A 22544-nucleotide genomic window follows, 5' to 3' on the forward strand; every position below is an offset into this window, starting at 1 on the left:
GTGTGGAGTTGATTTTACATAGTGTGGCAAGTGCAGTGAGCCACCGAGCCCGAAGCATGGCGAGCGGACGCGGAAAAAATTTAAAGTTATCCGCGTCCCATCGTGTGTCTCGCTGTGTTCGCCACACTATATAAAATCAACTCCATGCCGACGTGGATAGTGGGGGTATGAAAAGGTCGGGAGGACGCGTTCTGCTGCCGCTCGCCACGCATCGGGGTGGTGTGGATAATGGGGTGGTGCCTAAATCCCATTGTATGTCATACAAGTGTATACTACATTACATGACATCGCACCATATAATTTGCTTAGTGGGCGCCCGGCTATTACATAAGTACCCCAATTTGCTTCTAACTGCCATGATTGGTTGGTAGTATATCTCTTTCCACTAATGCTTTTCAAGGCTTTGTACCAGACGTACATAATGTCTAAAGCTCACCATCTGTTTTGGAAATACAATCTTTGCTATCTCGCTATGGTTGTTAAAGTTCGGTGTTCTATGTTTGTCACTACCCTCTTATTAATACCTTGCTGTTATATTTTCTTACATTAACCTATTCAACACTTTTTTCCAAAAATTCCCCCAAAATTGTCAAATTATTTTGTTTTATGAAAACATATAAACCTGATTCTAAATGATTGCAGTATTAAAAAAAAGACACTTAAGTTTAAAAAAAAAAAATGGTCATTTTGTGATCATTTTTTTTTTGGTACTTGTTTCCTAGCACGGCCACAATCGCGATGCCCCCGATTTTCCCATTGAAATGCATTGAAAATAGTCAAAATCACGTCGGTCGCGTCGTATGCGGCTAAAAAAGCCTTAAATGGTCCAGACGCGATGCCCACGATTTCCCCATAGGAAACAATGTTAAATGGCTCAATGTACCCGCGATGCCCCCGATTTCTCATAGGGAACAATGTTAAATACCTCAATTTAACCAAATCTTCATAGGGAACAATGGTAAATGGGCCAGTAAGCCCCAAAAACACCCCAGAACAGTGAAATGTCCCCCCAAAAGTACTTTACGCTACCCCACGATCAACGCGAACCCGAACTGTGGCGAGCGCAGCGGTACGCGTCCTCCGACCTTTTCATACCCCCACTATCCACTAGGGCGTGGAGTTGAGAATAGAATAGTGTGGCGAGCGTAGCGAGCCACCGAGCCCGAAGCGTGGCGAGCGGACGCGGATACCTTCACAGGTAAACGCGTCCCTTCGCGGGCTTCACAGGTATCCGCGTCCCCTCGCGGGGCTCGCTGCGCTCGCCACGCTTCGGGCTCGGTGGCTCGCTGCGCTCGCCACACTATTCCATTCTCAACTCCATGCCCTAGTGGATAGTGGGGGTATGAAAAGGTCGGAGGACGCGTACCGCCGCCCCTCGCGGGCTCGCTGCGCTCGCCACGCTTCGGGTTCGCGTTGATCGTGGGGTGTCGTAAAATACTTTTGAGGGGACATTTCACTGTTCAGGGGTGTTTTGGGGGGTTTATGGCCCATTTAACATTGTTCTCTATGATCATTTGGATAAATTGACCCATTTAACATTGTTTCCTATGGGAAATCGGGGGCATCGCAGCTAAATTGAGGCATTTAACATTGTTCCCTATGGGGAAATCGCGATGCCCCCGATTTTTCCTCACGATGCCCACGATCATGATCGTTGTGGCCATGCTAGGAAACAAGTACCTTTTTTTTAAAAAAACTTAACACCAATGTTAACGTCATTTTATGATCTTTTTTTTTTTGCAGACAATTGGGGAAAGTTTTTTTTTTTCTTTTTTAATTCCTTTTTAAAACAAAATGACTGTTAACCATCACAGCCGTGGGTATTTAGGAGAAGGGGGGCACAGATGGACATGCGGCTGTGCAGTAAGGAGCTCCGTCTCAGACTGGCCTGAGCACTCTGATGTCGGGATGGAGGCTGAATGTCTGCCTGCATTCTTTGCTGATCAATGGCCCTTCACTGTGACTGGGGAGGAAGTAAAGGTTATCGTACATTCTCTTAATCTTCCAGCGTTGCTGACACGGTCGCATATATCTCTTTAGTGGCTGTTGTGTAATAGCATATTTATCCACCACTCTCATCCTTATACTGTATATGCAATTGCATTAATGGTTTTTATATTCCAATTTTAATGGGACTTTTATGCTTCCATCAGCACTGTTACCTTTTAGCTTACTGTGGTATTCACTCAAAGGTGCAATTTATCTAAGAGGGAAGAGGTTTGAAGCTGCTTTGGGCAATAAAAACACCCATATATCGCGATTAATGAACAATGGTCATTATGGCGGTAATCCAATTAGTGGACATTTTTGTCAGGCGGAAACACATGGGATCAGGGATCTGTCCCTGCTCCCATATGTTATTGCGCATCCCAGTAGTTATTAGAGCTAATATGTTTACCTTGTATGAACCTATTAGCAGTGGTGCTAATAGGATATCCCCCCATAAGCTTCTAAAAATGGAAAGTCGGAATGTTGCACATAGCAACCGAGCAGATTATGTCTGTCATTTCTCTATTGCATCCTAGAAAATTATAGACTGAATCTGATTGGTTGCTATGGACAACAACCCCTTTTTTTAGGGACATTTTTGATCCCTGTGTATTCAATTGTCGACATTTTTACCCATTTTTAAGACCCTTTTTTTGAAGCTGCAGTTTCACTTTTATTTTTGGTTGAAACTGCATTAGCAACGACTTACTAAAAACCTGTCAAAAATGTGTGCAATTTATCTGGAAAAACATGGATCTGCAAATAATTTGCCAATCCTCTAGGCAAAAAAGTGTCGATTTTGATGTTTTTAGGTCTAATTTATATTGACCTATTCAGTGATGATTTTTAGTCTAGGTAAAAAATTCAGCACCAATTGAAACCCAACCCTAGTAAATATACCCCTAAGAGTCAGAAGGCTGACTACTTTCTGAACAGCAGCTGATGAGCACTACAACTTGAGTCACTGCCTTTTTTTTTTTTTTTGCATTTAGTACAGTGATGGAATCCGAATTCCATTTTGAAAACATTCCTTTGGGAAACATATCCCGACAGCAAAGAAGAGGCATCTCTGCAGAACGGACCCGACTTTAAAACCGTTGGGCCCGTTTTGCTGAGAGTGGTCATTGATTGTCGAGATCATGGTGGTATCTCGACGATCCACTGCCGTTTCTGTGGAGACACCCCCTTTTTGTCATTCGACAGGCAGGACATTTAATCCTGCCTGCTGAATAACAGGCAAACAGGATGAGAATGGGCCAGGGTCACGAATGTCGGGACGTCCCAACAGTCCTGACGCGGGATTGAATACCCCACTGTATGTACATGTTGGAGGTTTTAATATTTTGTTGGACATATCAATAAAGAAAAGATGGTGACAAACATTCGGCCATGCCCATTGTAATGGTGGAATGCTTAGTAACTTTTTTCAGAAAAGTCCAATATATTGGTTTCCAAACTTTCTTAAATCATGGTACCCTACATTATCAGGATTTTTTTTACAGCACCCCTACCACAAAAGTAAATTGTGCCTATCTGTCATCATTCGATTCAGTTGTGTTGTTAGTGTACAGTTGTACTTCTGATTGTCCACGTGTTTTATGATTAAAAGCAATTTGCACTAGTTTTGGCGGTCACTTTAACCATAAATAATTATATTTGGTCCTGGGCACTCCAACCTGAGGCAAAATGCCTGAATATTGCTCCGTGTGTAGGGCCAATTAGTGTTAATATAATCACCTGAAAAATACATTCTGCAGCTACATTAGTGGATAAAATACACACACATTTTTATATTTACATGTTTTGAGAATCTTTTTTTTTCCTAATTACTAACAGTAATTTTATATAACAAATTATTTTCCCATCTTTACAGTTTTCATGTGTGCATTCCAGGGAGCCAGTGTTTTGTCTTATTCTGAGTTGGAAGCAAAGCAGTAATACTGGCCACACATCAGGGTACACACAGTGAGATATGCACTATTTTTCTATTTGATTTTTGCTTATAGAGGCAAAATTGAATGGGCATCGAATGCTTTTTCTACATTCAATGCAGATTCGATCCAAATGAAAGCTCATGTGTAGTGTAAATCAAATAGAAAAATTGTCTTGTCAGGCAAGACTTTATAGTGCAGATCTGTACTACATAGACAACATTTTATGTGAACACTGTAACCAACCCAGACCGCACTAGTTGCTTGGATGGAATAAATATCTGGTGCTGAATTGGAGCAAATGTAATTTGCTCCCAAAATCTGGAAACTGTCAAAAACTCGTTCAGACAAGGAATTGTAGTTGAATTTATTGGATGTGGTTTATATGATATACCGTCGTCAAAATTGGCTTGCCTGTCTTCGCAATAAAAATAAATGTCATTGCAGTGTATGTTTCAAAAAATTGCTTCCGATTTTGACTATATAGTCAAAATTGGACGCTCAAAAATGCACAGCATAAGGAACTTTGCACTTAGCCAAACCATGTTGCACTGCAAGAAGTGTAAAAAACATTTATTTTGTTTGCATGCAGTTTGCATGAAACTGCTTTTGCATGGAGCTCTCAAATTAAATACTGGGCCGCTTTATTTTTACACTACAATTGAGGTTTATGTTGGGAAACACCTCTCCCAAATCATAATCTCCTCCTTAGACATTATAAATCCACTACGTTTGCAGCTAAACATGATTTTGCTGTGGGGCAAAATGACTCGCTAACTTTGCTTTGCAGGGATCTGCCCAGATTTCTTCAATAGAGTTCTATTCTAGGGATAAGATTGCAGGGTACTCATTTAACTTGCAGAAATGTAAGTGAGCTGGCTCTGAGCAGGTTCAGGGGTGATGTGGGTTCATTTGCTATTTGTGAGGCGGAAAATGGATTAAGGGTGCATACACACTGTACAATTTTTTTGACCAATTTGGTTGAAAGACATTTCCATTGAACCCAGTGTCCTGGACTAAAGATGTTGATGAAAAATATTGACGACAGACGAAAGAAGAAAGATCTAGCTACAGTTTATAGTCTCTTTTTGAAAGATATTCAAATTGAGCTGCATGCACAGTTGATGAACAATCTTGATGAACAACTGGCGGGTATGCGCATCATCATTCATCGTTTGTTTGTTGACAATATCTTTTGTCGACATCTTTCGTCCAGGACACTGGGTTCAATGGAAAAGTCTTTCAACCAAATTGGTCAAAAAAATTGTACAGTGTGTATGCACCTTAAGAGTTGCCAGAGTTTATCTTTTTTCAAGTTTAACTAAAAATATAATGCTGTAAAGAAAGGTCATGCAACCTGCTATTATACTCCTTTAAAAGTGGATTGGTACAATATAGTGCATGCTAGAAGAGTGTTACATCTATTTAAATAACTTTTTTTTCGTGTTGAATGTCAAGAGGAGAATATTTCATAAAATATTAGATACAATTGTAGTCCTGTACGGTGATGTCTATACTATAAGAGAAGCGTTTCAGGGAGAGCATTGTAAACTTCGGTAAGTAACATATAAATTGTATGGGAGGAGTAGTGACCTGGAAATGTTTGCAACTTGTTTTAGGCCTTTGCATAGTAAAGTTATGAGTCACACTGATTAAGAGTTGGAGTCCCTGTTTCAGGTGTACAATCAGCTCACAGCCCACAGCTGAAATGTGCTTTAAGTTAGCACTTTGGTCGCTCAAAGCAATCCTATTAGATGGCAGAACCCGATACTAATGGGTGCACAAGAACAATTGACAATGGTTGCCCATTACATTTGGGCCCCACTGAAACAGCTGAATTCCCCTAAGAAAGACTACCAGTAAGCTGTTGTTGGCGCAACCCACTATATACCACAATTCAAGAGTATGTATTGTGATATTGCTGTAACCTGGAAATAATTTAGTGACCCAAATATTTTGTCTAAATGCAATATCTTTTGAATTTAGCTCCTGGACTGTTCTTCAAAGCTATATAGTTACTGCCTGCTACTAGTCCAAATTCTGTTTGCACCCTCATAAAGTGCAAGCATAAATCTTCATTCCATACTGTAGGGCTACTTGTGACCTGACCACTGCATCACTCTTGGGACCTAGCCAATCTGCAGCTTAACCCTACTAATGCTGGGCATTCTTCCACGGTAATGACCATTGTGAATGATAATTTTATGCATATCATACAAACTTTAACGATGTGCACTCCAACAGTTCGTTTTGTGATGTCCTTGGTCATTTGTACATGCTTGACTAGAGGATATTGCCAACGAGAGCCCACGCTACTGCTCATCATGCCTGGCATCGCCAATATCAAAGTGACATTACAGTTTCCAATGCTGTGGTGATGGCTGCCCTGTCCTGAGGAAGGCCAGAGTCAGGCCGAAAACATCAACTTCTGTCACTTTGATGTTGTGACTAAAGCCCCATACACCCATACACATTAGGACGATCCTGCCGACGCGAATATTGGCAGCAGCGGGACCGGTGGAGGTTACTGGCATCGGCATGAGCATACACATTTGCCCATGCCGCAAACGACAGAGCCAACGGTGGGGGAGGGGGCAGCGACTGTCAGGTTGCAGCTGCAGCATGGCCGTTGTTGACTATGTCCTCCCTTGTCTGAACATGCTTGGACAAGAGAGGGGTCATTAACGACACGCGGGAGAGCGCATCATAATGTTGCACAGCATTATACCCTGGACGATATTTTTCACAATATCGTTCAGAAAGCCCTTTCTGGACGACATTGTGACCAATATTTTCTAGTGTGTATGGACCTTAACACAAGTATTCAAATGACAAGTCCCTGGTGAGTGCATTCTCATTTACAGATTTTGAATATTCTAGTGCCCCTCCACCTTATCGTTTCTTTCTACTGCCCATACATAACCATTCTAACCTCCACAAAATATCTTATCTTAGTTATTTGAGGTCTTCTGTAGTCTACATTTTAAACACGGAGGTGATTTACTCTAAATGAAAACCTCTCGTAAGTCTTTATCATGTTGAAGGAGAACAGGCAGTGCTTCTGTTTTATATGTACTCTTTAAATACTTTCTAGAAACATACAATGTATTTATAGTTTGTATATATTTGTCACCCATTATTTATATAGCATCTTGTAAAATGTATAGGAATGGAAAGTATGCTCTTTGGCTAAATGCTGAGAGATACAGTACAAAGAATTATTCCTTATTAATCAACATTGGTAATAATAGATAACCTATAGATACTTTCTGTATTTCAGCAGTCATTTTTTATAACCTCTGTGTTAGGTTTATGTATGTATATGTGTGTGTGTGTGTGTGTGTGTGTGTGTGTGTGTGTCAGTCTTAAGCTTGGTACACACTATGCGATAGTCTTAGGGAACGATATCGGTAACTATTCCACTTGAACTCCCGGACGAACGATCTTCCTCTAAACGATATCGTTAACTATATTCAATGACGTCACCTGGCCCCCTGCTGAACAATTAGTCGATGATGTTATTAGATTTGACTGCAAGTTCAGACAACAGGGGGGATCGTTCACAACCCATGGGAGAGCGCGTCGTTAATAATATAGTGGAAGATATCAATGATAATATTGTTAACGAGATCGTTATCATTCATAGTGTGTACCCAACTTAACTTAAAATTGACAAAATTTGTTGAATATACAGTAGAACTACTTTTCTCTTTGTGTACATATGTGCACCTGTATATGTAGATATATATCTCTCCATTGCTTTAAAATGTGTTAGAATGTAAAATCCCTGAAAAATCCAGACAGGTGATGTCACATTGTGGCTGCAATAAAAGGACAAGTAGTAAACTCTGACGCTGTAAATAATGTCATGCATATTGTCAAAAGTACATTGCATTGTTCTCACAGCGAGATCACTACTATTTTAGTTACCGTACCAAAGAGTCATTTATTTCGAACTCAAAATGTTGTTTGTTTGCTTTATTGTGCATGGTTTCCACGAGGTCTTTTAGCAATCCTGTAAAAAGACAAAAAAATCACTCAACCTTTGACGATTAGAAAAAGCATCAGCGATGGGAAACAAAACTTATGTTCTGAATACCATTTTCCTGTTATCCATCTATAACAGCCCACACTGTTTGTATGTTTTTATTTATGATCTTTGACGGCTCCAGATTTCAGTGTCTGGAACTGGATCTTCTGTGTCATAAACATTCTCCTTACTCACAAATCTGCATCAGAAGCACATCTCCAGTTATGGGAATATCTTGTTTTGTGAGTAACTGCCATGACTGAGGCAATTTTTCCAACGGAGGCGTTTCTGTGTTTGGACAATGGGATGTTTGTGACTGGAGGGAAGGGTTAAAAGATTGAGAGGGCGAAGTATGCACCGTGACCCTGCTCTCAATTGGTTTGGTAATTAGCATTTTATTGTTGCGTAGGGAGGGAGTGGTGAGACATTAAGAAGCACTGTGGAAATAGCTATGTTATGCCTGTTTAATTCCTGCTCTAAGCCCAATTTTTCATTGTCACGGGAGGATTAGGAGGTCTCCCAGCATTGCTAATTGATGGTCCATGTCACTGTCTACATGGCATTTTGGAACTGTGAAGCATGTAGGTCTCTGGACATGTCTCTGTTGGCAAGGTTCCAAACACACTTTACAGTTTTGTAATACTGACCATTTCTTTTTTTTACTTCTGATTTTAATGTTGTTGTGGTTTTTTTGTTTTTTTATTAATTCATGTGCAGCTATGTTTAGTTTAAAATGCCACATATTTATTGTCAAGCTTTTTGTAGAATAAATCTAAAATCTTATTATCACTTATGCCCACAGTACTGCTTCCGTTGCAAGGAGAACATGAGGGAAGGTGACCCTGCTGTTTATGCAGAACGAGCTGGCTATGACAAGCTATGGCATCCTTCTTGCTTCGTCTGTTTCACCTGCAATGAACTTCTAGTTGATATGATCTACTTCTGGAAAAAAGGAAAGCTTTATTGCGGCCGACATTACTGTGATAGTGAAAAGCCACGCTGTGGAGGTTGTGATGAGGTAACCCTTTTTAAAAAAAAAAAAACATTTGATGTCTTATCTCCCTTTTACTAAGGTTGACTTTTTTTTTTTTTTTTCTAATGTAGGTGTTTGTTTTAATTTATACCATTCTATTCATGGTCTATTTTCATTTAAATTGAATCCCTGACATCATACAAAACTGTGACTTCTATGTTTTCAGCATTGAAGGCATGAAGGGCCCACTGGGGGAATGCAGTGGTAGGGGCCCATGCTTAGGTGTGAGGTCAGACTCCAGAGAGGGTGTGGCTAACCACCATAGAGGCTTGCCTAAACATTAGAGAGTGGATGGGCTGGGCCCTCTGACAGATATAGATACAACACGGGATGCACGATAATGTAATGGCTAATACCCCTTTCACACTGGCCACCCGACCCGTAATGAAGTCGGGCGGGTGGTGTCATCTGGAGGCTTGGACGGGGCGGCGCTGGGAGATGTCAACACCTCCCAGCGGCACATTTTCACTGCAGTGAATGGGATCTGGGTCACGCAGACCCGGAATTCCCGTTCACACTCACTACATCCCTTGTCGATTCCGGAATCTACCCAGGTAGAAATCCCGGAATGCTGAACACGGGATACGGTGACAAGACCCTTTCACACTGAGCTAAATCCCGGGTTGATGCGCGTTCATGTACCAAAAACCCAGGATATTTTTGCAAGTGTGAAAGGAGTATTCATAACAGCAAAACACACTAACAAATTCACCATAGTCCTGTGCAGGTAATGAATTATACATTATACACTTAAGTGAACAGTCTGGAACCTGTTCCCTATAGGAGGAGGTGGGGTCCACTGGGGGTTTCCCCTGTACCCCTCCGTGCAAGACCAATTCAGTTTTTTGCAGTATCTCTCTATAAACACTTTAATAACAATTTTTTTAAAATTTTCATAGAAAAAAATGTAAAAAAACATGTAATCCGGCATTAAACATACTGTTGTTCATTAAAAACTGTATTGGAAATGGAATAAGCATCTTGTCCTCTTGATTACTGCTTCCGATCATGATGTCCATGTAGTATAAAACAGGTGAACTCATAGTTCCAGGGAAGGACTGACAACTCATGGCCTTGGGAGGGGGTTTTCTATTCAGTCCCTCCTTTTTTTATCACCTAATTGAAAAATGCAGATTTTTCTATTAAATTTTGGCCAGTTTTTAGACGTTTCGCCAATGCCGTTTTTCACTTATTTGAAAAGTTGAAACTGCATCAGCGACATATTTTATAATGCCTATAATATAATGAAACAATGAAAAACCTTGTAATCTGCTTAACATACAGTGAAAATTGTACTCTATTGTCCACTTTACATGCAGTTCGCTTTTCCTATATACAATACAGAGTACATTTTGGTAAACTGGACAAACATTTGAAACTCACCAGTGCAAGAAGCCATTATATCCAGTAGATTGATCCCATGACTATGGTCAATCGCACTGAGCAGCTAGTGTTTTCAGCCAATCATTAAGCATTGCTCTATTTTGTTCAAACATTGGTACACAATTGGAAATTGCCCAATCCATTTTAGGTAAAAAAGAGAATACAGTTTATGGAGCTTCTGATAATAGGAATTAAGTAACAAGTGTATATATATATTAGTTCACAATTTATTTTTATTTTTTTAAACTAAGAGCAGACTTTCCTGGGAGGTAAACTATAAATACAAAAACCACAAAAAAATAGAAGTTGCCAAGACTGTTCTATAGCTGTCGAAATTGGTCCTGACATAAAGATACTGGACTATGGAGAGTCGTACATCTGTGTCTTGTCAATAGAACAATTTTGCATGCAAGTAGGTGTATGCACACAAATCCTATGCTACACGAGTGTGCAGTAAACAAGCAAGCAATTTAAACACCACATTATTTTAATAAAGAAAGGAAGCCATTTTCCCTCTAACTCCGTTTCTGTCGTCTGCATATGTCACACCATGAATTTTTTTAAAAGTATCTAATTCTTCAGTCTGAAACCATTTAACTCTTTGAGTGCCAAGTGAATTTGCTGAAATTGGTGTGAAAATTGCTAAACAAACATGTTTCTTCATAATGACCTGTAATGTTTACCTTTTTATAGGAAATATAATCTTTTTTACACAACATTTTTTATTTGAATTCCTATAACAAATGTGAGCGATGCTGGCATTTTTGCCGATATTTTACACATTTCTCACAGAGCTAATGGCACTCATATTTTGTGGATCTTTCACAGAGATGCTGGCACTCAAAGGGCTGAAGAATTAACATCAAATTCTGGGATTTATAAATCTGGATTGAATTTTTTTTTTTTTTCAGACCTTTTCAGTTGCACAGAAATTTTGGCACCAAACTGGCTGACTTTTTGTATCCTATACAATCCGACATTACAGTCTGTACAGACTTTGAGTATGGGCAGAGAAAATCTTAAGTCAGTTATGTCAGCTAGGAGAGAGTTGACTGCTCTCCCAGCTGTCAAAGAAGCACACTAGCTGCTCAGGTCATGTAATCACCATAGTGGTCCCATGGGGAACTCAAAATGCTTCATTAGGCACCTAACTAAAGTAAGGGTTTGTCTAAGACATTTGCTTTTTAAGTCCTGATTTCTTTTCCTTCAGTACTGTATAGCCTTATTTATAACAATGTAGTAAATGAGGTATTTACTGTTATTAATGTTCTATCGATGTAACATACAAAACATTAAGTAAGGTTGAATAAAGTCCATCAAGTCCAACCTGTTTTGTTGTTGTTGTTGTTGTTGTTGTTTTTACGTAATACATAAGATCAGTGGTTCTAATCCTCGGTCCTCAGGACCCCCCAACAGTTCACGTTCCAGGTCAACCGGCAGGTGCACTCATTATTTAGTGACACATTTTAAAAAATACACAGGTGGAGCTAATTACTTCACCTGTGATTCTGTGTGGGGACCTGGAAAACGTGAACTGTTGGAGGGTCCTGAGGACTGAGGTTGAGAACCACTGCATTAGATGTTTTAGTCTATATTTAGTATCCCCAACATTTGTTCATGTTGAGAGTAATGTTATCTGTTTTTCTTTTTGTTTCCTTTGTGACATTTTCTTTCTAGAAAGTCTAAAACCATAAGAGAATACAAATGCTAGCTTCCGGCATTTGACACCTGAGCATGTTTACAGTAACAGCATTATTTTCAGAACGCTGTACGCATTAACTTTTAGTCCTACATTTTGTACAACACTTAGTAATGAATGTGTTTATATTGTTTACCTATGTATTACATGATCCGCAAAAATCTTAATAATTTGAAAAGAAATAGTCTTAAATACAAAACCTCATCCCGGCAATGTAAATTGTCACATTTCTATATTTCAGAAATATATGTAAATCCCAAATGTCTCCTTGCACCTTTATTATGCTATTAGACTGTATTTTTCTTCTATGGCCACTAGGTGGTGCGCTTTATTAAATAAAAAGTAAGGCTTTAGTGACATCTGGTGCTTAGAATAAAAAGTATTACACATACATATGTAAGCAAACAGTATGTGCTTTAAGGCATAATCTTGTTGATGCACAATAAGTTTCCTGTTTTGTATCTTGTTAGTTGATCTTCAGCAATGAATACACTCAAGCAGAAGGTCAGAACTGGCATCTGAAACACTTCTGTTGCTTTGATTGCGACTGTGTTCTGGCTGGGGAAATTTACGTGATGGTGAATGACAAACCGGTGTGTAAACCATGCTATGTGAAGAACCATGCTGTGGTAAGACAAATTCATTTATTGCCTTAATAATGGTCTCTTCCCACAACCTGTATATGACTTTGTGTGAGATTTTTGACAATTTAAATAATCCTAAATTACATGTTTCTATATACTGCCTTTCTGTAACCATTTGTAACTTCCGATTGTCCAGTCATTTGTGCTGTAATGCTGTAAAATGCTGTCACGTAGAGAGATTGTCATAACCCTCATACATTTAACAATACATCTCATAAAGTCTTGATTAATTCCTTTCAGCTTGCAAGTCTGTTTTATATCATTATTTGTAATAATGTAGTTGCATACACAGAGCAAATTGCTTTCTAATGAGTACCGCCTGCGCTTTTATATAATAATGCATACAATAATTGTTATAAGAGCATTCATGTATTTAAAAGAAAAAAGTTTTCTTTTATATGTCCTATGTTAAATCTGTGGAGAGATTATCACTTATTTCTATCCACATAAATCTGACACACACTTAAATCAATTTTATGTTTCAACATTTTTTAAAGATTTTGCCTCCAATGTTTTAACATGCTCTTTGTCATCTCGAAATTATATTTATATATTATAATTGAGAGAGATGACAAAGACCATGGTAAAACATTGGAGACGACAAAAGCCTTACAAATTTTTGAAACCTAACATGAAATTGATTTAATAGTGTGTGTGTGTGTGTGTGTGTATATAGTATACATTTTGTTTGTTTATTTAATAGTTTTACAAAACAGACACATTTATATAGCCATGTTACTTCTGCACAAGTCTTAATACATCTAAAATTATGCTCTGAACTTCTCAAAGATTCCATACAGGTTGTATCAAACTTAACTAACTTAATACAGAACAAGAAAAAGATAAGGTTTGAGAGACTTTAGCATGCTGAAAAAAATCCATAATAAGCTATAAACAAAGTAATATTTGCAATTGAGTATATATAGAAACAGACTTGAAGTAAAAGGACATGTTCACCTATTGCAAAATGGAGGTTAAAAAACATCTATCTGCAACGGAGTTTAATGCAAGAGAAAAAGTAATGAAATAGAAAAAGAGGATTAGGGTCAATGCAGTCATTTTTCCCTCATCCCATGCTGCACCAAATGTCTGTGACTGATCTATTTTGTGAAATAAGTCAGAGGAAAACATTCTAGATCCAGATCCTGATGTCTATGGGGGTTATGTAATCTTGGACAATTATTCTGCCAGGTGTAAATATCGTCAGTTTTGGGCAGGAATAGAATCTACATTTGACCTATTGAATGTCAGCTCAGTATTTCCAACTGTCGGAAAAGATATTTGTAAACTCTGTGCATTGGCAAAACGGCCACTGATAGTCCAGTCAGCGAGCATTTTCGACAATGCAGATTCAACTTTTAACAAAGTCAAATCTGCTTTAGTGAGTCCTGGATGTTTTCAGACAATATTTCTTCCGGGTGGAAATATTAGCCCCGACTTGAATACCACCCTATATAGGAAACTGTTAGACTAGATCTTTTTTAAAATGTCAGTCTAAGTTAATATAAGGTACATAACTATCCCATGCCTGTTTTCGATGTATGGCAAGGTATACAAGATTTCTACAACTTATTGTTTTTAACTTCACCAAGAGAATGAGAAGTAGTTGAAGTCCATTTGCACAATATTGGCCCTTAAGGCGAGCTATGATGGTGAGCAGTGCCAAAATCTGGCTTTCATAGCTTGCCATTCAACTGATCCCTTCACACACCATGTCCTCCTCGCTTGATCTTATCGGTGGGCTTGCTGCATTTGCAGAGGACGGCGAGGATTTCCCCGGAACATTGAATACAGAGAGGGGGTTAGACGGCGAGGATGGCTTGTTTTCGGCAATCCTTGCCAAAAAACAAGCCATCCTCCTCACACAAACCCCCTGGCGGGAGGCATTGAATACTGTCCAGGGAGAAGTCAACATTGTACTAGCAGAGCATACAGAACATAGGTATTGAATCCTTGTACAGGAGAAGCACCCTAATAGTGTATATATAAGACAAAAGTTTATTACAAAACCAGTCCATTTACATGTACTGTATATTCAGAAATTTCGAAGAAAGGAGGCATTATTACTCCAGAATTTTAAACAATGGCCTGTCTCATTAGAAACAAAGTGCCTTCTCTGCTTGAGATGTGAAACTCTGCTAATTTATTTGATATGTATCATATTTGAGAGAGTGAAGATCCTTTAATCTAGTATTGTAATGTCAATGCGTGTCAAAGCTGGAACTAGCTGCTCCCAAGCTTTACAAGTTTTATGCCACGGACCAAGAACGTCAGGATGAAGTAGGTCATTATATAGAAATTTTATATAATGACCCTACATATTTTATATAGAAATTTGTTCCTAAATTTAAATAATTTTAAGAAAATACACAGGATAATCAACTCTTCATCAGCTAGCACATATAGGCCCTCATTCTGGTTGGCTTTGCGAGCCTTGTAGCGCCGCCCGCCGTTTGCCTGAACCCCCGCTATTTGCATATTTTCCCCGCTATTCGCCTATACATCCATTCGCAGCCTTGCGTGGGTGCCCAAAATCATTTGGTCACCGACCATCGAATGATTTCTAAAGCGCTCGCTAATCTAAGTAACTCTCTGGTGATTAAGATTAGAGGTGCCCTTCTCCGTGAACAGGGCGGGCAGCTGAAATCCGATCACGTCAGCTTCCTGCCCACGGAAGCCCAGTACCCACCCCTGTTTGCTTGGGGACATCCAACCGTTTTGCCTAGCGTTTTCATAGGTACTCCCAGAAAACGCTGCGAATGCCCCTTTCCCACCTCCTATAGGCCCACCCTCCTGCGGGCACCTCGGAGACTATGCAACTCTCCGAGGGGGCCCGCAGAGGAGACCTGCACAGATGCTTATGCGCAGATCTTCTACATTAGTCCCCGATGCGAATTTGCAATGGGGCGAACCAACTAGAATGAGGGCCATAGTGTGATATCAAAGTTGTAAGGACGTCCTAACTGCAATTTTAGGAAAGTTAAATTTTTATTTTACTTATTGGATTAATAAATTGTCTCCAGACTTGTAAACAAATCAGTGTTCTTATTTTTCCAGTTTAAAAATTTTATATTTTCAAGTACTGGCCCAAAGCCACGATTACCCTAGATACTAAGTTATTGTGGTTATCAGTGAATGTCATGATAATTTACTTGTTCATAGAAACTCAAATGAAATATGTCAGCCTAACCTTAACCCCTTCCTGACAGAGCCAGTTTTTGCGTTCCTGACAGAGCCCTTTTTTTCAAATCTGACATGTATCACTTAAGTGGGTATAACTTTTTTTTGCTTTTACTTATCCCAGTGATTTTGAGATTGTTTTCTCGTGACACATTGTACTTCAAGTTAGTGGTAAATTTTGGTCGATACAGTCTGTGTTTTTTTGTGAAAAATACCAAAATGTCGTAAAAAAATGGAAAATTTTGCGATTTGCAAAATGTTAAATTTTCTGCTTGTGAGACAAATAATCTTACCACTCAAAATAGTTAATAACTAACATAGACCATATGTATACTTTATGTTGCCATCATTATTTCAACCTCATTTTCATTTTTTTGGACACTAGGAGGCTTAAAATATGAATAGCAAATTCTCAAATTTTCAAGAAAATTTCAAACACTGATTTTTTTAGGGACCAGTTCAGTTCTGATGTGACTTTGAGGGACTTGTATGTGAGACACCCCCATAAATGATGCCATTTCAAAAACTGCACCCCTCACAGTATTCAAAACAGCATTTTGGAAGTTTGTTAACCCTTTAGGTGTTTCACAGGAATTAAAACAAAGTGTAGGTGAAATTTCAAAATTTCATTTTTTTTGCAGAGTTTCAATTTTAATACATTTTTCTAACGAATACAGTATATTTTACTAGAGAAATGTGACTAAAAATTGATTCCCCCAATTCTTTGGTTTTCATAAATATCCTATATGTGGCCCTAGTGTGCACGGTGACCAAACCACAGGCTTCATAATAGAAGGAGCACCTACTTGATTTTGGAGCCTCCTTTTTATGAGATTATTTTTTAGGCACCATGTAGGTTTCTAGGCACCATAAGATGCTAAAAGTTAGGAACCCCCCCACAAGTGACCCCATTTTGCAAACTACACCCTTCAGGGAATTCATCTAGGGGTATAGTGTACATTTCAAACCCCCAGGGGTTTCACCAATTGTGGTACAACTGGGCAGTGAAAATAAAAAAAAATAATTTTTCATTTTCACAGCTCAGTTGTATCAAAATTGGTGAAACCCCTGGGGATTTGAAATGTACACTATACCCCTTGATGAATTCCCTGAAGGGTGTAGTTTGCAAAATGGGGTGACTTGTGGGGGGGTTCCACTGTATTGGTGCAACATAGCACCCACCATTCATTCCACCAAAATCTGTGCTGCAAAATCCAAAAATCACTCCTTCCCTTCTGAGTCCTGCCATGCACCCAACTGGTATTTTTTGGTCACATGTGAGGCATTGCCGTACTCGGGAGAAATTGGGGCACAGATTTTGGGGTGCTTTGTCTCCTTCATTCCTTGTGAAAATGAAAAATTTTGAGCCAGATCTGCATTTTTGTGTAAAAAAATGTAATTTTTTACAGAAAAATGCAGTTCTTGGCGAGGGGGGATGTCTGCTGTCAGGGACAGCAGACATCTCCTAACTGTCACCGCGTCTATAGACGCGGTGACAGTTTAAACCCATGACGTACATTTATGCCATGTGTCGGGAAGTACTTCCCGACCATGACGTAAATGTACGTCCAATGTCGGGAAGGGGTTAATCAGGTTGTATGCCACAGCCCGGCTTGCGAGGCCAACAAAACTGTACCTCATGGTGCAGACCTTGGCCTGGCCACTCCCAGAAAACCTGAAAAAACATGCCCCCATTTCCAGAAACCCTGTTTATCTCCAAAAATGCCTCTGCCTCTCAATCAGTCAGAGGTGATTACATTTTAATGATGCAAGCCCAAGTCTGTGATGCACAGAACATCTGGGAACTGCGCAAATGTAATAAGGCCTTGAAATTCAAATCAATATAATGAAATAGGGCAGAATGTTAAAATTCAGAGATATTCGGGAAAGGATTACCGTGTATTTGATACTCGGGAGAAATTGGGGCACAGATTTTGGGGTGCTTTGTCTCCTTCATTCCTTGTGAAAATGAAAAATTTTGAGCCAGATCTGCATTTTTGTGTAAAAAAAAATGTAATTTTTTACAGAAAAATGCAGTTCTGGCTCAAAATTTTTCATTTTCACAAGGAATGAAGGATACAAAGCACCCCAAAATCTGTGCCCCAATTTCTCCCGAGTACGGCAATGCCTCACATGTGACCAAAAAATACCAGTTGGGTGCATGGCAGGACTCAGAAGGGAAGGAGTGATATTTGGTGGTGGAATGAATGGTGGGTGCTATGTCGCATTAGCAAGACCCCCGAAGCACCAATACAGTGGAACCCCCCCACAAGTGACCCCATTTTGGTCACCAGCTTTGGGAGGGGGGCTGGCGCTGCGGCTGGCGGGGGGTGGGAGGGGTGCTGGCGCTGCGGCAGCTGGGTGGGTGGGAGTGAGGGGGGCTGCCGGGTGGGAGGGGGGGGGGGCTGGCGATCGGTGGTGATCGGTGCTGTACTTAACAGCACCGATCACCACCGATCACTGTGTTACCGAGCGGCTTAGCCGCCGGTAACACAGAAAACGCTGCAATTGGCTGTTCACATTTGAACAGCCAATCGCAGCGATCGCCGCGAGGGGGGATGTCTGCTGTCAGGGACAGCAGACATCTCCAAACTGTCACCGCGTCTATAGACGCGGTGACAGTTTAAAACCATGACGTATATATACGTCTTCGGTCGGGAAGTACCTCCCGACCATGACGTATATATACGTCATATGTCGGGAATATCTTTATATATATATATATATATATATATATATATGTATGTATGTATGTATGTATGTATGTATGTATGTATGTATGTATGTATGTATGTATGTATGTATATATATATATATATATATATATATATATATATATATATATATATATATATATATACACACACATATATATACACACATATATCTGTCTATATATATATATATATATATATATATATATATATATATATATATATATATATATATATATATATGTGTGTGTGTATATATATATATATATATATATATATATATATATATATATATACATATATACACATACATATATGTGTGTATATATATATATACACATACACACACATATATATATATATATATATATATATATATATATATATATATATATATATATATATATTTCAGTGCCTTTTTTTTTTTTTTTTGCTGGGGTGGGAGGGGGGAAGCGCTGCGTGCGCTGAGGCTCCGTGCTGCTGCTGCTGCCGGGGGACCTGGCGTGCTGCTGCTGCTGCCGGGGGACCTGAGGGAGCTGCCGGGTGAGTGCCGGGTGGGTGGGAGGGGGGTGCTGCCGCTCGGTGGTGATCGGTGCTGCACCGATCACCACCGTTTTCTGTGTTACCGAGCGGCTTAGCCGCCGGTAACACAGGAAACGCTGTGAATGGCTGTTCAGATTTGAACAGCCAATCACAGCGATCGCCGACCGGGGGGGGCACCCCTGCCCCCCCTGGGCGGCGAGGGGGGATGTCTGCTGTCAGGGACAGCAGACATCTCCTAACTGTCACCGCGTCTATAGACGCGGTGACAGTTTAAACCCATGACGTACATTTATGCCATGTGTCGGGAAGTACTTCCCGACCATGACGTAAATGTACGTCCAATGTCGGGAAGGGGTTAATCAGGTTGTATGCCACAGCCCGGCTTGCGAGGCCAACAAAACTGTACCTCATGGTGCAGACCTTGGCCTGGCCACTCCCAGAAAACCTGAAAAAACATGCCCCCATTTCCAGAAACCCTGTTTATCTCCAAAAATGCCTCTGCCTCTCAATCAGTCAGAGGTGATTACATTTTAATGATGCAAGCCCAAGTCTGTGATGCACAGAACATCTGGGAACTGCGCAAATGTAATAAGGCCTTGAAATTCAAATCAATATAATGAAATAGGGCAGAATGTTAAAATTCAGAGATATTCGGGAAAGGATTACCGTGTATTTGATACTCGGTATTAAATTGTAGTCTAACTTATGTTTCTAACCTTGCCATAAAAAGATAAAACTCCTTCTAGTCATTTGCAGATATCTGTCAGAGAGGTTAATTGGAAGCATCTGCATTAAATAAGTTCAACTTGGAATGGTAGGGCATGAAATACCGCCTGTTGGCGCATGTCGGCTCAAAATGTTGCCAAAAAATGCATGTCCACCTTTCCCAAGTAGACCTATTGTCTGTCGACTTTTAAACCCTTATAGCAAAACAGTGGCAATGCATGCTGAGACAGATCAGCCAGGCCTGGTATAATTAAAGTGAAATGTAAATCCTATAAAAAAAATCATATTTATTAAAAATGTGATAAAATCAACAGAAGCATAAATTGTGATGAATAAGAATTTATATATTGCACAATATAAAATATTGAATTAGCCAGAAAAGAAAATGGAGATGCAATACTATATGGATCACTGAGAAGTGGAAAGAGACACCATAATGGGAACTGTGTTATTGATCCTCATGATCTTAGCTGTATATGGGTAAATAGTGATACCTTACTGTGGGTATGTGGTCCCAGGGTCGACAATGTCTACGTCGACCACTAATGATTGACATGTAAAATGGTTGACATTGACAGAATGTCAACATGTTTAAGGTGGACATGGTCGAAACCCACAAGGTCGACATGTGTTTTTCGAATTTTTGGGTGTAGACTGACTTGGTTCATACTTGACTACCCAAGTGGGTATAGAGTAAGACTATAATCGTGCGCCGAGTGAGACACCGTGCCCGAAGCATGACGAGCCATGCGAAGGGACACGGTACACATATAAAGTGTCCGTGTCGACCTAGACACCCCAAAAAAAAGAAAGCCGCATGTCGGCCCTGTGGGTGTCGACCATGACCGTGTGGACCTTTTGTCAATGTCAACTTATGGTATGTCGACCTAGTCACGGTTTACCAGTAGTGGTCGACCTAGACATTAACCCTTACAGTGTTAGACACTGCTTTGAATCCTTAAAGGGATGCTGACGGTGCACACACAGATGTGTGCACCCAACTTTGCGGAGTAGTCTTGGAGACTAAAGTAATCTGCTCTCTGTTCCACTTACTTGCTTCTTCCAACCAGACTCTCCTCCAACCATCAATTCATCAAACATTCCTTCAAGCCACCTACCTGCTTACTGCCTCTATTTCTGTCCTGTATGTTCCTCTGGTGTTCCATTTACCCCTCTGCCCTTACTTTCAATTTTCATGCCCTCCCTCTAAAATTTACAGATGTGGACCAATTAACATTGATTAGCAATGAAACTAAATACATGTTGGAGTATTAATATTGCACATGTGATTAGAAGTTCTAAAAAGATTATTGTAATATAAAGAAAAACCACTACTAGCTCAAACTTTTGAGCGCCAACATCTCTGTGAGAGATGTGCAAAATGTCCACTAAAAATTCCAGCGTTGCTCACATTTGTTAGATTCAAAAATAGTTGTTTAAAAAAGAGGTACTTGTTTCCTAGCACGGCGCCTGTCGGGGTTGATCGCATGCCTTAAGTTAAGGTACTTAAGGCACGCGATTGACGCGATGTACCCGATTTTTCTGTCAATTACCAGCTTTAATTGCCGGTAAAGAGAAAATCGCGTTGATCACGTCCATCGCGTGCCATTATAATGGCACGCGATGCGACCGACGCGATCAACGCGATTTTCCCATAGAGAACAATGTTAAATGAGTTTTAAAGTTAAAATCGCGTTGATCGCATGCCATTATAATGGCATGCGATGCGATCAACGCGATTTTACATAGGGAACAATGGGAAATGGGCCAATATGGCCAATTTCTCATTGTATATGCCCCCTCATGGGTATTAAGTATGCTAAATGCCCCCCATTGTTAACGCCACCCCACTATTGACGCCAACCTGAAGCGTGGCGAGCGCAGCGAGCCCACGAGGGGCAGCGGTACGCGTCCTCCGACCTTTTCATACCCCCACTATCCACGTCGGCGTGGAGTTGATTTTATAAAGTGTGGCGAGCCACCGAGCCCGAAGCGTGGCGAGCATACGCGTATACCTGTGAAGTTATGCGCGTCCCCTCGCGGGGCTCGCTGCGCTCGCCACACTATATAAAATCAACTCCACGCCTACGTGGATAGTGGGGGTATGAAAAGGTCGGAGGACGCGTACCGCCACCCCTCGCGGGCTCGCTGCACTCGCCATGCTTCGGGTTGGTGTCAATAGTGGGGTGGCGTTAACAATGGAGGGCCATTTCACCCATGAGGGGGGGTTTGCAATGAAAATGGGGGGTTTTGAGGCTTTTTACATTGAAATCAATGTAAAATTGGGTCTCAGGGACCATTTTACATTGATTCCAATGCAAAAATCGCGTCCATCGAATGCGATTTGGTTGGCATGCGATCGACGTGATTTTTGCGGCCGCGATCAGTACAATCAAAAACGCGGGCGCCGTGCTAGTACCAAAAAAGATTATATTTCCTGTATAAGAAACATTTCAGATCAGTATGATGAATAAAAATGTTAGCTTGCCAATTTTCACAAAATCACTTGGCACTCAAATGGTTAATGTTTTATTTATTGTTCTATTTTATTAACAGTTTAACCATACCAAATAAAGATAGGTATTTATTTAAATGTAACTATGAAACACATAAAACATGGTAATTGGTTGTCACACAAGCATGTGAATAATAAAGCAATGGCTAGAAAACTG

At 40.1% G+C, this 22544-nt stretch overlaps 1 protein-coding gene across 1 annotated transcript in view; it reads left to right on the forward strand.

Moving 5' to 3' along the window:
• The window catches only part of TES (testin LIM domain protein), a 56244-nt gene that overhangs the window by 30785 nt on the left and 2915 nt on the right, over positions 1–22544 (forward strand). Inside the window, exons 5-6 of the mRNA XM_083182790.1 lie at positions 8753–8968; positions 12536–12694. Coding sequence (XP_083038916.1) covers positions 8753–8968; positions 12536–12694 — 375 coding nt within the window. The remainder of the gene's footprint in view (positions 1–8752; positions 8969–12535; positions 12695–22544) is intronic.

Source organism: Crinia signifera, chromosome 4 (genome assembly GCF_055691185.1).
Source record: "Crinia signifera chromosome 4, ASM5569118v1, whole genome shotgun sequence".
Taxonomy (NCBI): Eukaryota; Metazoa; Chordata; class Amphibia; order Anura; family Myobatrachidae; genus Crinia; species Crinia signifera.